This window comes from Rosa rugosa, chromosome 1, assembly GCF_958449725.1.
Source record: "Rosa rugosa chromosome 1, drRosRugo1.1, whole genome shotgun sequence".
In the NCBI taxonomy this organism is placed as follows: domain Eukaryota; kingdom Viridiplantae; phylum Streptophyta; class Magnoliopsida; order Rosales; family Rosaceae; genus Rosa; species Rosa rugosa.
Window position 1 is genome coordinate 59,299,651 of NC_084820.1, and position 16,737 is coordinate 59,316,387.

Consider the following 16,737-nt stretch of genomic DNA (forward strand, 5'->3'; position numbering starts at 1 on the left):
TGGTTGTCAAGCTTGCTATTTGACACTTCAATATGGTCTCTCTCCGGTTATGTATGAATCAAATTCTCTCATGTTGGTTTAACATACTGAATTAGTTGTGGAACAGACATTGTTGCTAGGCAAAGTGTAAAACACCAGATGGAACAATGTCTCTAAGTTTTTGAGAGACAAGCAAGATCTTGTAATTCAAGCTACATAAATAAGAGGAACACAAAAGTTACTGACGCAGTGTAAACCTCACTACTGAGGAAACATCACTGCGTGGCTTTTAACGTAGCCAACACGAGGAACAAATCCAATATTAAATCAAATTGTTTTTTTGAGTCACCGAGAAGGCAGGAGAACAAAAATCTCCAATTCACTGCATCTTTTGTTTTCCTTGTGACCATGGGAAATCATGTGTTGATTGGTAACTGCACAATATACTTACACAAAGTTCACGAGGACATTACCTCTCTGTTGAACGATCTCCCAGCTCTTTATAAGAACCAACTTCAATATACTAGCTGCCTCATATTTGGGATCCAAAATCAATTCAATCCCTCGACTTTTAATTTGATCAAAAGCATCCTTCAGATGTCATATCATTGCTTACGGCAGCCATTGCTTTCTTTGCATTGGGGTAAGATCATCTGGTCTCGTTAAGTCATTATATAACGCCAAAAATTTTATTAGAACATCTTCCATAGTAAGGTAAACCCAAACTGAATATGCATGGCTTTCCAAAAGAGAATATACTAGGAACTTTTTAATTTGCCATTGCATGGCTTCCCACCGAAAGGAGAAAAAAGCCCTTGGTTCGAAGGCAATGACTAAAATCCGGTCACCCAAGAAATGGGGCTAACTGGCTAAGGTCAATTGATGAATTAAATAAAATCGACTGAATTGCTTTCTCCACAGATCTTTCCATCGGTCCTACGGATCGATGCCTGACCAAGGATAAAGGAGGCTATATTTCATATGCCATATTTAAAAAAAAAAAAAAAAAGAAAAAAAAAAAGAGAGAGATATATAGATATATATATATATATCAGATCCTATTCAGAGCAATGCTTCGCTCTGAAATTTTAGAGCGAGGTTAGGGTTTAGGGTCATTTTTCGGTCGCATATCCACATCTCGACCGTTCAGTTTTTAGATACTAATGTATAAATTATCTCTGCAAAATTTCAATCAAATTGATGGTCGTTAAGGCATTGATGATATGCTAAAAGTAAGCACGTGTCAATCCCCGATAACGGCGCCAAAAATTGACAAACTAAAAGCAAGCGCGCAATTTAACCCTACAAAATGTAGTTGTTAGTATAGAATAAGTAGGGATCGTTCTAGCCGGGGATTGAGGGTACACCTGTAATTGCAAAAACAAATAAAGAATTAAAATAATAAAATATTATTTACAAAAATAATATAAAGAATAGAAATATATACAAAAATAATATAAAGAATTGAAAAATATACAAGTGAACACAAATAAGGGGGTTTTGGGATTATACAATTGGAATTAAAATTAAATGAAATAAAAAAAATGTAAAAACACATATACAAGGGTGGAATGCAAGGAACAAAGATCAAAACCACAATCATATGAATGAAATCCAATTACAATTCCTATAGTTGATTATCTATGTCATGAGAAATAAGTTGACCAAGTGAAACGTTAGTAAGCAAACGATTTCCCATATTTTACTTTCCTTGAATAATTAATCTAAGTGAAAGCACCTAAATCAATCCTATTGAACATGCAATCATAGTCTAGAAAGCTAGCTAATCAAGAACACATTCAATGCATGAAGAACAAAGAAATGATGTCAACCAAAGTGCACAACCTAGTTATGAATAAGTTCACCTATTTGCAATCCTCCTTAATTGATTTCGACTTTTGTCCAAATCCTTTACTACTTAAATCTAGCTTCAATTACATGCATATATCCTAAGTTGGCCGCCAAAGAACACATACATATAAAAATTTTCTATAATCCAAAATCAATTAAGCAATCTCACATAAGCAACATAAAAATCAACACAAAGAAATCACAATTTTTATCCAAACATAGAGATGGGCTTTAAACTTTGCCCGTAACATTATTTGTTAACTAAAATTCATAGTTCTACAAATCCAAACAAAGAAAACCAAAAGAAGTTACAAGGAAAAAGATAGAATTACACCGTGAAGAGAGTGGATGATGAAGAGCTTGAGACGTTGGTCTTGAATCTTGAAAGCAAGACTTCACTATCACGACACAAGGTGGATGATGACGGCTAGGAGGCTTCTTGTCTTCTTCTTCTCTTTGCTTGAAAATGCAGAAACTTGAAACTAGAGAATGGAGAGAAAAATGGAAAGGAAATGGAGAGACAAAGAAGATGAAATGGATGAAGGAATGTCTAGAGAAAAATGGAAAGGAAATGGAGAGACAAAGAAGATGAAATGGATGAAGGAATGTCTAAAGGAAAATGGAGAGAAAATGGAGAGGAAATGGAGAGACAAAGAAGATGAAATGGATGAAGGAATGTTTAAAGGAAAATGGAGAGAAAATGGAGAGGAAATGGAGAGACAAAGAAGATGAAATGGATGAAGGAATGTGTTTTTCTTCTTTGTTGTAGCCTCTATTTATAGGCTACCAAGCAAAACTATTTGGCCTTAAACAAATGATGATGGGTTAGGTTTGAGCATTTAAACATTAATGGAATTTTTTAGGTTTGAATATTTAAACACTAATGGAATTTGTTAGGTTTGAATACTTAAACACTTAATGGAATTTGTTAGGTTTGAGTCACTTTTTGCTCATTTTTCCTTCAATTAATTCTCTACCATGACTTCATATTTTTCCCGTGACTTCTTCATATGAAATGATCCACCATGAGTGTAGATCATGCAGTCAAATTTTCAGAACTTTTTTCCATGTCTTTGGGCCGGAATCGCTGCTGGACTCCTTACAGTTCCAGTTTTCCAGTTTTGCTTCTGCATAAAATTGGGCTGACTGTTTGAAGGCCTTCCACTTCTATTTGGCTCTTGCACTCTTCATAATAAATGTTTTTTAGGATGTCTAGAATGGATCTGGAAGGTTTCAGCTCATTTGAAGTTCATTTGGTCAGGTGGTCGCTCCTTCTTCCTTGCTTGGCTTGGTTTCTCCTAGCCGGAGTAGGAAAATGTGTAAAGTTGACCTTTTTAGTGCATTTCCATTTTTCTCCATCATTTTATGGACCTAACACTTATTTCATCATCATCTACTCCAATGTACCTAAAAAAATAGAAATTGAGTTAAAAAAACGATTCGTTAAGGAATTAACTAAGCAAAATATGAGGAATTAACTATTAAAATACCACATTAAAATGCTCTTATCAATTGATAACTGCCTTAAAACCAGTACCGTTCAGGTTTGACAGATTTAGTTCGTCTATTGGTTTGAACGAGTTAAATACCTTATAGATCATCAATTTGGCTGAAATTTTACTGAGATGATTTATACATTACTACCTAAAAACTGAACGGTTGAGATGTGGATATGAGACCGAAAAGTGACCCTAAACTCTAACTTCGCTCTGAAATTTCAAAGCGAGGCATCGCTCTGGATAGGATATATATATATAAGTACGACATTAGAGAATATTATAAAGATTAGTAATGAAAAGATAATAAAAATAATAAAGCACACAAAAGGAATTAAACTCAATAAAATAGGAATAAAGAGAGGAAATAGGACTTGAGCTCGTCCGCGGCATTCTAACCAGTGCTGGCCTCCGGCCTCGCCAGCTCTTGAGATCTGCTACCGGACGGGTATTCGATCTGATTTGTTTCAAAGTTGCTCCATGGATTGTTGCACTCGAGGTAGGTCCAGACAGGTTCGGCCTGGTCTTTTGGTAACGTCCCCGTGGTTGTGCTAACCAAAACCGATGACATGGTTCTGGCTTGATGGTGGTGCAGACGGTGGGGTGCTGGACCGGCGAGATTTGGGATTGGGTCTTCACTGCATGCGCTGTGACGGCATGGAGCGCGACGGTTTGGGTCGAAGTGGTGGGTGGTCACGGTGACGTAGATCGGGGCGGCAAGGGTCGTGGCAAAGGGTGGAGGCGCTAGGCTTGTGACGTACGACATGTCGTCAGGGGTGATGGGTTAGGACTAGGCCTGCTTGATGGGCTCTGGAGCTGGACTATTCCATCTGGATGCTCTTGGGCTTACTATTTTGGGCTGGGGTGTTTTGCCTAGGCCTATCCTATGTTTTTAGTTTCGTCTAATTATAATAAATTCCTTGTATTAGGAAGCTAAGCACCGATGTGTACTCTAAGTATTTTTAGCGCTTTTGGAGTAGTACCAAAGGAGGGTCTCCGCTACTTCTACGTATTTGAATGTATAATGAGTAGGACTATTTATACGTGCCACTTATGGGTACTACTACTATCTTCATGTCTGTCTATTACCTTAAATGACAGCGAAAAGGTATGTAACGACATATTCTAACTTGTGATGAATATACAATTTCCCTGATTCAAAAAAGAGAAGAAATAATAAAGAACTAGAAAGATATGGCATATGAAATATGTACGCCATATATATATGGAGTTCATCTGGGTGATAAGGCAAAATATTTTTCTGGTTTCCGTGTATAAACTTACGGTGGGAGGATATCAAACCCCTTTTTAGCTTACCATGGCATATGGTCTTAGCGTGGAAAGTTTTACATGGTTGTGTACTTGCTGATGACTTTTTTCAAAAGAGAGGTGTATATATCTATGGCTTCAAGAATTAATCTTGGTTGCAAAGGTTCAGAGTCTCTGAATCATCGGATTTCAGTTTGAATTGGGTCCTCTTCCTAATTCATTAATTGAAGTCTTGCAATTTGGTCTCGAGGGTCGACGTAGTGCTGAATTAAAGGAACTATGGATTGTTTGTTTTACCACAGTATGTACTGTGGTTCATTTGCCTTAAAAAAAAATTGAGCACATAAAAAATTGCTCCAATTGCTTCTAAAATTCCAAAACGAAAACTCAACCATATACACTATTACTGCTGACGTTTTTGTTGTGGCTAGAGTGCTAGACCACGACGAAATATCCGACGTCCCTTTCACTTTTTGTCTGGCTTTACTACTGGTTTCTAGAGCCTTTGCCCTTCCCCTCGTTTTTTTTCTTTATTTTTTTTTTATTTTTTTTTGAGATAATTCCCTTTACACGTACAAAAACAATTGTTCGTACACGTATGCAGGTACGTGGTGCATGTGTCCTGTGATGTTGATATTTTATTCCCAATGGATAACTAAACAAACGCATGCAGTCAAAATAACACCCCGTGAAGCTCTTGGGTTTTGAGACAGCTGAGGGTCCATTTGAGGACAGATGCGCATATCATACGGTTCTTTAAGCTCAATTATTAACGCCAATGTAGGAAGTTAGTAATCCCAGATGTCAAGCGCATAATTTTTTTATTTATTTCCTATATTTGTTTTACATTGTAGCCTGCTATATATTTAAATGAACGGTGATATACTCTGTTTACTTTGGCAATTGAAGCTACAGTTTGAATTTCTAGTTTGAATTTCTGAAGTTGAAATTGGATTAAGGTTTGCTAGTAGATTACAAATTATATGTCTGCAATAGAACTTCAAATCGTTAGCTTATATGTCATTTTCAATTTGATTTTCTAGCTTTTTGTTTTCTCAATGAATACATGAAGACTCTGTTGTAGGAGACTTGCAACAACACTAGATTAATTGGTACGTGAAATAGATCGAGGAAGATCCCAACAAGGTTTATCTTGAAGTAGAGAAAGAAAACTACTATGTAAAGGTTATTATCTTGTAAACTATTGTGTAAGAGATTTATTCATTTTGTAACATTCATCAGAAAAAATAAAATTTAGAATATTCCCTTTTGTATATGCTTAATTCCTTTATGTACATCCATTCAAGATTTTTTTTTATTCATACTTGACCGTTTGCATGCAGTAGCAAATGACTTTTGACGACGGCAAAAAATTTTGATTGTCGTTGGTGGCGTCGCTAATAATCTTGTGGCAGTGCATTTGCCATCACAAATACCAATGCTTACATCATCAACCGCAACCGAAATTTTACTGTTGCAAAGGACTCTGCAACTGAAACTTTGTTGTCGCCAAAAGCCCTTTGCGATAGCAAATTAGCTTTTGATTTTCTGCCGGGTCCATTGCAATTTAATTTTTTTTGTAGTGTCAAGACGCATTTCAATATGACCAAAAACCCATCCATTTCCTTTGCCAAAAAAAAAAAAAAACCCATCCATTTGACCAAAGTGAAAGAAGTTCCAGCGGTGTCAAGGTGAGTGAAATCACAAAGAACAGTTGAAATTCCTGACAAGAAATTCAGTTTGGTAGATTACCTCCAAGACTGTTCATGAGCACCAACAACAGGCAATGCACATCCAAGGCACCTGTGTCCGAGGGCGAATATCCAACAAGTCACTCCAAATATACAGCTATCTTTTGAGAGAAGCTGTATATTCCTAATATATCACCTCGATTATTTAGAGAAACTAAACGGAGATTTAGAGAAGCCCAATATGCAGCAGTAAAAGCCAATATGAGGTTCAAAGTCAGACTTGTGCTGCTGACAGCAAATATTAGCCAATGCGGAGCGAGTATCAGAGTTTCCACTGCCCCCTATGTTCCGACAGTAGGGCTTAGAACAAGGCCTTTGCTCCCTACGCAATTGTTCTTTTGGGAATTGGTGAGAACGGGAAGGAAACCAGGTTAACAAAAAAAGCAGTTGTACAACTGTATTTGGATTAACTTTGGACGGTATTCCCAACTATATATGTGCGTCTATCGAGCCCACTTAATTACGCACTGTCTAGCTCAGCTTATGGCTTCAGTAACATCTCATTCTAATGTTAAGCTTATTAGTGCAATTCATGAAAGTGAAAATGGTTACCATCCCAGTAGTCCCACAGCAGTTGCGGAGGTTGAAACAGTTGCTAAAGGAGATGCCGCAGTGAAGGAAGACTCCATTCAAAACCGAAACCATATAAAGGTTCCACTAATCGAAAATGATGAGGGTCTTTTCTTGACATGGGAAGATTTGTGGGTGAGAGTAGCTTCAAATTTAAATGAGGGAGAAAAGCATAGTAGTGATGGAAGAAGCTGCAGATCAATCCTCCGAGGGGTAACTGGTTATGCCAAACCAGGGCAGCTCTTGGCTATAATGGGTCCTTCTGGTTGTGGCAAATCTACTCTTCTTGATGCTTTAGCAGGTAATGATGTTTTGAAGCTGCGCATATTATATGTATTTATGTATATATGATATGTACGTATAGGGAGCCGATGTATGGTGCCACACATGAGAGTTTCTGCTCTCCACTCCCTTTTGGTTGTTTAAAACAGTTACTTTTTAAAATAAAATTAAAAAAGAACGAAAAAAAAGATATTTGAGCTTTTAGATACAAGCTAGCTAGTCTCTAATTTTCAAAATTTCTAAAGAGAAACTTGATAGTTTCAATTTTTTGATCATATATCTGCTTGGTACAATTTAGTCAACATGGTACATTACAAATAATTCAATTGCAACATGTATAAATTGTAAATATTATTAGAATTATACCAAACATACGTTTGTTATTTGATAAAAAATTAAAAACTATAATGTTTCATGTAAAAAGTTTTGAGAAAAGCGTCCTAAATCTAACAAGGATCCAGGCACGGAAACAGGGGGTGGCTGAGTGTGCTGCATCCCATCCCATTTTTGAGAGAAATATATGCAAGGTATAGGTTATGGAATAGTCTTTCACCAATATCCCCTAAAGGCCTTTCCCTCTCTCTCATCTCTAATTCATTTTCTTCTATTCTTCTCTAGTTATCTTCTATGATGCTTTTCTTAATTTTTTCTTTCCTTGTGTATTTAGTACTTTCCGGTTCATCTAACATAGACTTCTCTATCAGACCAAAACAAAATAAATGAATTCTCCAATTTTATCATTTTTTCAATTAAGAGTTTAGCATTGAATTCTAATATAGGATCTAATTTAGTTTTTCATCAAGGAAATGTCATAAAACTGATTAGTGAATTTGTTTTTTCCTTCAAACACATAACTTAGTTTGATTCAGCTCACCTTCTTCTACAATTTTAGTTCCGTCCCTGCAAGGATCTAATCACAAAATCCTAGTTATATATGCAGCCATGAAGGTTATATACAAATTAAGGTATAATTGACATAAATGATGAACACTCAGGTAGATTGAGTTCAAACACAAGGCAAACAGGGGATATCCGTATAAATGGACATAAACAAGCACTAGCTTATGGAACTTCGGTACGTAAAATAGTTATAAAAACGAACATAAATTACTTTTTGTACATAAGGTTAATAATGAAGAGTTAAAGAAATATGACCAACTATGTGCGTGTATATATATAAACAGGCATATGTGACACAAGATGACACTCTAATGACCACATTAACGGTGAAAGAAGCTGTATACTACTCTGCTCAACTGCAGCTACCAGAGTCAATGTCTAAGTCAAAGAAGAAAGAGAGAGCACAAGTGACCATAAGAGAGATGGGTTTGCAAAATGCCATGAACACAAGGATCGGAGGTTGGGGAGCCAAGGGACTCAGTGGTGGCGAAAAGAGAAGAGTTAGTATCTGCATTGAGCTTCTTACACAACCAAAACTTCTCTTTCTGGATGAACCAACAAGCGGACTTGACAGTGCTGCGTCTTTTTATGTGATGAGCAGAATTGCCAATCTTGGTCATAAATCGTCTCAGAGGACCATAGTTGCTTCCATCCATCAGCCTAGCTCTGAAGTCTTTCAACTGTTTGACAATCTTTGTCTTTTGTCTTCCGGTGAAACTGTATATTTTGGTCCTGCTTCTACAGCGAATGAAGTGAGTTTTTCAATTTTCTTTATTGATAATTTGAGTATTAGTAACTAACTTCTACCCCGCTCTGGTTTCAATTCTCTATAGTTTTTCGCTGCAAGTGGTTTTCCTTGTCCAGCTCTCCTATATCCATCAGATCACTTCCTCAAGACCATAAACAAAGATTTTGAGCTGGTAAGCAATTTTCTGTTGATCTTTTCTGATCCTGCTAGTGCTAACAGTACTTGTTTGACTGTAAATACGGGAACAAGTGCTAGAAATAAAGTAAAGTACCATTTTACAGTTTGGTCACCAAAAATTACACTCCATCTTTAGCTATTTTGGTTTTGTCTAACTCACACTATAACGTGTATATTAATTAACGTAAAGAACACAAGTATAAAAGTTACATGCTTGAAAATGTGGAAAGTATGAAATTCACAGTGTGACACTACATTTTGAGTTTGAATTCCTGAACTAATTTACTACTCGACTAGGCTTGGAAATGTGGAAAGTATGCTTGAAAACGAAGTTCCTAAACTAATTTACTACTCGATCATTTTTGTTACAATTTAAGAGGGAAAAAGAAAGATTATCATTATAAATGTTTTTATCGTAAAATTTTTGAAAATAGTGATTTTAGCAAGTACTACTATTAATTAATTTCAAATGCAGGACATTGAGCAAGGTATAGCCGGAAGAACACCCACAGAGGGAGCTATTCATACTCTAATGCAGTCATATAAAACATCTGAAAGTTATCACCAACTCCAAAGACAAATAGCTGAAATATTCAAGAAGGTAATTAAGCTAAGTATGCAATAATCAAATTCGTTCATTAATTCTGTGCCATAAAATCTAATAAATGCCTCAATTGCAGCTAACTTTGTTTTTCTATATTTACATGGAATCAATTTAGGATTGTGAAGCATTAGAAAAGAGAAGCCCTAGATCCTTTGTGAATGCTGGCTTTGTCACACAATGTCTTGTACTTACAAGAAGATCCTTTGTGAACATGTACCGAGATCGAGGCTACTACTGGTTGCGCCTTTTCATCTACATAGCCTTAGCTGCCGGCCTAGGCACTATCTATTATGATCTTGGATACACTTATGCATCAATTCAGGTAAGATATCGATCGAGAGATATATATAACTCTTTTCAATTACTTGCTAGGAATGTATAATTGCCATCCGGAGAGTCTTCTTCGAAGTGTCCAGTTAAGGTTTACCCCCATATGATCCGCCATATGATATACCAACGAGATTTTCGGCGTTTGTTGCTCGGAACTTAATTGCGATTTCATTTACATATAATTTAATTTCATGTAAATTCTATATTAATTTGTTATTTTGGGGAACAAATTAATATAGAATTTCAAATGCTATCTTATAAATTTCAAATTATAATGCTATTTTGAAATGCTATTTTGGGGTTAATCAATGAGGGAAGAGTTGCAGTACTGGAATCCCTTTTTTATTATTCTTATCATAAGTCATTTCTTTAAACAAATTATGCGTATGTACTAATGAACGTGTTAGATATACATTAATTGTTTCAGGCACGAGGCTCTCTACTAGCATTTGTGGCTTCATTTCTAACTTTCATGGCCATTGGTGGGTTTCCTTCCTTTGTGGAAGACATGAAGGTATTCATTATCGATCTCCTTCTAACGTCTTGGCCGCAATGATTTAATGTGAACTAAAAATGATAACATTAGTTAGCTCTCACGAAATTTAAGATCTTCAGAATTTCAATAGATTTAGCAAGCTATTCCAATTACATTCTTAACTTTCCTTGATTCAATTTGTGACTACGCTATTATCTATAGGTTCATACATAAGAAATAGTTCTGCTCTTGTACAATGTCAGGTATTTGAACGTGAAAGACTGAATGGGCACTATGGTGTTAGTGCATTCGTCTTCGCCAACACATTTTCTTCGATGCCTTTGTTGATGTTGATTTCATTGATTCCTGGATCAATAACCTACTATCTTGCTGGACTTCACAGTGGATTTGAACAATTCTTCTACTTTGCCTCTGCACTATATGCTTGCATGATGCTGGTTGAGAGCCTAATGATGATAGTTGCGAGCATCGTGCCGAATTTCCTTATGGGCATAATAGTTGGTTCTGGATTGCAAGGGATTATGTTGTTATGCGGCGGATTCTTCCGGCTACCAAATGATCTTCCGGATCTTGTGTGGAAATACCCATTGTATCATATTGCCTTCCACAAGTATGCATTCCAGGGAATGTTTAAGAATGAATTTGAAGGAACAACGTTTCCGAATGATGATCAACTTAGAATCGGTAACTCTAAGTGGCTTAGTGGCGACAGCATTTTGAGAGATATATGGCATGTGGAAATGGGATACTCTAAATGGGTTGATCTTGGTGTCTTGCTAGGAATGATAGTTCTGTATCGAGCTTTGTTCTTAGTTATCATCAAGATCACTGAGAAAAGGAAAACTATTACCTTAGCTCTTCTGTCCGTGGCTCCGAAGCAAAGCATGCAAGTATTGGTGAATCCCTCCTCTACTCCACTGCATGGAGAGAGCCAGTAGAATGGTAACAACGTAATAGCTTGTACGTATGTGTGTCTGGTGATCTAATACTAGAATAAAATTGAAAATAAGAGAGTTGATACTCCAAAAAAGTATGAGACATGTCGTATGCACATTTGAAGTCCAATAAGGAAATACACATGCAAATTACATATCTTCTCAAACCGTCATGTCACTTATGTGGACTCAAGTCACAACTACACTCTTAGGTGATGTTTGTTTTGTGGGATTGGATAGGATTGGATTGTCTTATATAATAAAACAAGACTTGACCCATGTTTGGCAACAACATGGACTTTTTTAAATGAGACTATGGAGTCCCAAAATCTCCAAAACACCTTCTACCACAATCCCACCAAAAACCATGGGATTGTGGAAGCCTCTCTCACTTGTTCAACTCTTCCCTTCAGTTTGTCATTCTCTCAACATTCTCACCTAAACCTGCAATTCAACTCCACCCCCTCTATGGAAGAACAGAGCTCAAGGAAGAATGGGAAGCAATGATGAGTTGAAGTCGGAAGTGCTGGAGCAGATGAAACAGCAGCTCGCCACCGACGCCGGTAAAGTCATCGTCATGTGGATGTCTATTTTCAAGAGAGTTTTGAACAGAAGAATCAAGAAATTAAACCCAGAAAGTATGCAAGGTTTCCAAGAGTGGCAATCAGAAGGATACTTCCTCATAGCTCCGTGTCTTCCCAATCCGACATGATGGGTTTCAATTTTCGCGTGGAGAAGGCAGTCCGTCTCTAGCAGTCGAAGGTCAGAAGCAACTGCGGCTGTGCTTTGCACAGAAGGTCGGAGAAGAAGGACCGACAGGTCTGGGAACCGGTGGGAAGTCCGGCGGCGTCTGGCAAAGGCACCACAAGAAGGAGGTGCAAGGATGATGGATTTCGATTGCAAGCTTTACGCAACACCAAACATGGGTAAGATTTTAGAGTAACATATCCCAGGTTATAAGAGTCCAGGACAGTTATAGAAATTAAGGAGGAGCATCACAGTCCTGGGAAACAAACATCCCCTTAGGGCTTGTAGAAGTGGGTGTGTTGTGGAATGTTATATATGAAAATACTTGATGCTCATCAATTTCTAGAGTAGCTTTCTCTTTCGATTTGCTTTGGAGTAGCTTTGTTTGGAGTAACTTTCTCTTTCAATTTCGAGAAGAATTGTTTTGTTGATGAATGTAGCTTTTTTTGATTACTATTGTTGTAGTAGTTGTTTTGATGGTTAGGAGTAGATTCTGTATTGGTTGATAGTAGCGATCTCTCTGGTTGAGAGTAGGTTTTTGGTTGGTTGGCAGTTGCTTTCTCTCTAGTTGACAGTATGTATTTCTCTGGTTGGCAGTAGCCTTATGACTAGCTAATATAAGTTTCAAAATGACACTTATATGTAATTTTCTATTGATGAGTTAATTACATATAAGTGCATTTTAAGGTGTTATTTTAGCCTCAGGGCCACCCAATATTTTCTTCCTTCATAAGGCCACCAGATACAAAATAGGATTAAATTTTGAACATTAAAAATAAAAGAATTTACAATTCTGCCAGTCTCTCTAAACAGACCCAATTGTATCGATCTAGGTAGATTTCATTTTCAGAAACGTCTCTCTCTCTCTCTCTCTCTCTCTCTCTCTCATCACTGGCGCGCACATTCTCTCGTCGTCGGCGCTCTCGATCTCTCGTCGGCGGGACACTCTCTCGTCGCGGCTGATGGTTTTGAATTGAAAACCACCTCTCGATCTCGACCTCGTCACCGGTGCACGCTCTCTCTCGTCGCAACGACACGACCTTCCACCATGGTCCGGCGTCACTGAGTTGTAAGCCATTCCGATTTTGCTTTCGAGTAGCTTTGTTTGGCGTAGCTTTTCTTCACCATTCCGATTTGTTCCGATTTTGATTTTGATTTTGATTGTGGAGAGTGTTCTATTTTGATTCTGGAGTAGCTTTCTCTTTCGATTTGCTTTGGAGTAGCTTTGTTTGGAGTAACTTTCTCTTTCAATGTAGTACCCCGGAAATTCGTTATTATTTTCCGAGGACTTTCCGGAATTTAATTTGTGGTTATTGGACGGTTTCGTGGCTCATGGATGGAGCGGAAGTGTTTCGGATGAATAATTATTCGAAGAATTTGGTTTTAGGGGGGTTGCATAGGTTGACTTTTTATTCGTTAGGTTTCTCCGAAAACTTCCTTCACGAAAGTCGTAGAACGCGTCGATACGAGTTCGTGGATAAGCAGAACGCGGAAATCGAAGTTCGTATGAAGAAGTTATGGCCGTCGGAAAAATTTTCCATTTTGGTATATATGAGATTTTTCCGGAAATTATTTCAGAAAATACCAACTTTCCATTTTCGGAAAGTTTTCTCTCTCCTCTCTCCCGACCTCAGTTCCGCCCAGCCAACTTCGGCGGCTTCGTTCTCGGCCTTCCGGCCACCATAGGCCGTGATTTTTGTCCCTATTTCTTCGCCTCACTCCCATCTAGCACCCTGTGAAGTTTCACTGTGTGGGTAGACCTGTGCACGACGCTACAAGGCCGAGAAGTCGCACGGTGGAGCTGCAAATCGCCCAGATCGGAGATCACGTTTCCGGCCACCATAGCCGGTGATCCTTGGGGGCTTTTGAAGCCCAGAGGACGTAGGTACTCTCCACAAAACGGCTTGCAACGATTTGATCTGTGGAGATCGAATTTTGAAGTTTTTGAAACTAGGGTTCATCGGATCCGTCGACTTCCAAGGTAAAATTAGATCTTTTGGCTTATAATCTGACTTTGGTGTAGTTATGAAAAGTGAAATTGGAGTCAAAATGAAGAACTTTCATGTTGTGAGTTTTGTCAAATTTTGACTTTGGATGGGCGGCGGCGCCGCCACTGTGGTGGTGTTTTCCGGAGGCTTCCGGCCACCCTAGGGACAGTTTCTGTTCCTGATTTCGATCTACTCGTTGATACGAGCATTTCGATATATAGTTTGTAATTTTTGAAAATCGTATGAGCAAGTTATGAATTTTCAAAGTTTAGGGTTTTCGGTTCGATCCGTGAGGATTTGGTCGTCCGATCGACTTGTAGTTTTGATTTATTAATCGTAAGACTGTCCCGATGACATTGTGTGGTCATGGGTGAAGATCTGACCGCTGGATCTTAGTATAAGTGTGTTTTATGAATTGTGCGCTAAGTGAATTATCGTATTTGATTAGGTGATTGACGGATTTGTATTGGACGGACGGTTGTGATTGTGATTTTGTGATTGTCTTGGTTTGTGTGAAGACGCAGCAGGATTTGAAGGTGAGTAAATCTCACGTGGTTCATTTATGAACGAATTTATTTATTACTCAGAATTACTTGTTTAATTGTTGAATCATTTTCGAAACAGATTATTTGTTTTAAAATATATGAACTTGATCGACAACGGTTCATAGGTAAGTTAAAATAATGTTTTGATATAAAATGATTTTCGAGAAGTATAATTTATAAAATTATAGTTGGTATTAGTGGCATCCCTGAGTGGATGACTACGTATATATATATTTACGTGAAATATATATATATATCTTGGTGGAATTGAGTGTGTAGTTTACTATTGTTGTGCAATGTGATGTTGAGGAAATAAAAGATGGTTTTGTTGGCTTTGAGTTTTGAAAGAAATAGGTATGGTTTTGGTGATGGTTTGAGTTGAGAAACAATAGTTGGAAAATGATTTCATTATTGTTTGAGGCTGTTGGAGATGAGGAAACAATATTATGTGATGATCTATGTGATGATCTGCGTGATGATTTTGTGTAAATGATGTGGGTTGTTGTGAGATGATTTATTTGAAGTTGATGGGTGATCATCGACTTTGGTGTTGATGAGATGATCATCGACTCTAGTGTGAGTTAGTGACCTGTGTGGTGATCTGTGTAGTGACCTGTGTGGTGACCTGTGTGGTGACCTGTGTAATGACCTGTGTGGTGATCTGTGTAATAACCTGTGTGGTGATTGGCTTTATTAACGGATGTTTTTAGTAAATGTTTCTATTTATTTCTATTATTGAATTGTTTGTTTTCTTGGTAATCTCCTGAACTAAATTTTATGCAGGGATTACTATGATTTTATTGATTGTTTTAATGTAATTCCCTGAACTAAATTTTATGCAGGGATTACTATGATTTTTATTATTTGTTTTAATGTAATCTCCTGAACTAAGTTATATGCAGGGATTACTGCCTTTTGAATTGTTTGTTTTAATGTAAATTCTTGAACTAAACTATACGCAGGAATTGCTATGATTTGAATTGTGTGATTTTAGGTGATCTCCTGAACTAATTCTCTATGCAGGGATTACTAATTGTTTACCCCTAGTGTGATTGTATGTTTGGTTGTGCTTTGTGGAGTTAAATGTTGTTGCTTTAATTTATCTCATGAGTTGAGAAATTATAAGCATGAGTGACGTGAGTCATTTTAATTGAGTTTACTCATAAGGGCTTAAAAAGCTTACCAGGTTTGTTGTTTGCAATCCCAATGCACTATTCTATGGTGTAGCGGTTATTCCTGCAGGTGAGGACCACCAGGGCTGAGTACGAGGGCGTGGTTGCAGCAGTGTAGGTTCAGAACCTATTTTTGTTAGTGTACTGCTATTTTTGGTATGCTCCTAGCGAGCGTCTACTTTTGTATTTCTTTCTTTCGAGCCTTGTAAACACTTGTTGATGTGATATTCGACTTAAGTGATCGAGTCTTTATTGACGTTTTGTTGTTGCTTAGATTAATTTGAAAAAGTCTCTATGCAATTTCGTAAAGTTGGTTAAGTTATCGCGTTTCGGTTTTGAATTTATTTATTCAAAATTCAGGGCGTGACATTCAATTTCGAGAAGAATTGTTTTGTTGATGAATGTAGCTTTCTTTGATTACTGTTCTTGTAGCAGTTGTTTTGATGGTTAGGAGTAGATTCTGTATTGGTTGATAGTAGCGATCTCTCTGGTTGAGAGTAGGTTTTTGGTTGGTTGGCAGTTGCTTTCTCTCTAGTTGACAATATGTATTTCTCTGGTTGGCAGTAGCTTTTGTTTTCTTTGTCAGTAATTTTCATATTCATTCGCAATAGCTTTTAAACAGATTAGCAGTAACTTTTGTGTTTCTTGGCAGTAACATTCACAATTTATGGTAGTAGATTTTGTGTTGGTTGCTAGTAGGTTTGAAGTCTTTCGCAGTAGCGATTGTTTTGCTTTGAAGTATCTTTTAGAATGTTTGGTAGTATGTTTGATGATGCTTGACAGTAGCTTATCTTTAACAGAAACTTGGCTTACCAGCTTGCATGTTTAGCAAGAGCTTTCTAGCTCTATCTCAATAGCTTTATGGTTCTTTGACAGTAGCTTTACATATCTATTACA

The 16,737-nt window shown here is 37.3% G+C and overlaps 1 protein-coding gene across 1 annotated transcript; it reads left to right on the top strand.

The window, feature by feature from the left end:
• Nucleotides 1–6,498: 6,498 nt before the first annotated feature.
• Nucleotides 6,499–11,547, top strand: LOC133725760 (ABC transporter G family member 1-like). Its single transcript, XM_062153138.1, has 8 exons — nucleotides 6,499–7,217; nucleotides 8,194–8,273; nucleotides 8,383–8,850; nucleotides 8,932–9,018; nucleotides 9,499–9,624; nucleotides 9,743–9,949; nucleotides 10,385–10,471; nucleotides 10,696–11,547. Exons 1-8 carry the CDS (start codon nucleotides 6,782–6,784, stop codon nucleotides 11,389–11,391), a joined length of 2,187 nt encoding a protein of 728 aa, XP_062009122.1. The 5' UTR covers nucleotides 6,499–6,781; the 3' UTR covers nucleotides 11,392–11,547.
• The last annotated feature ends 5,190 nt before the right edge of the window (nucleotides 11,548–16,737 follow it).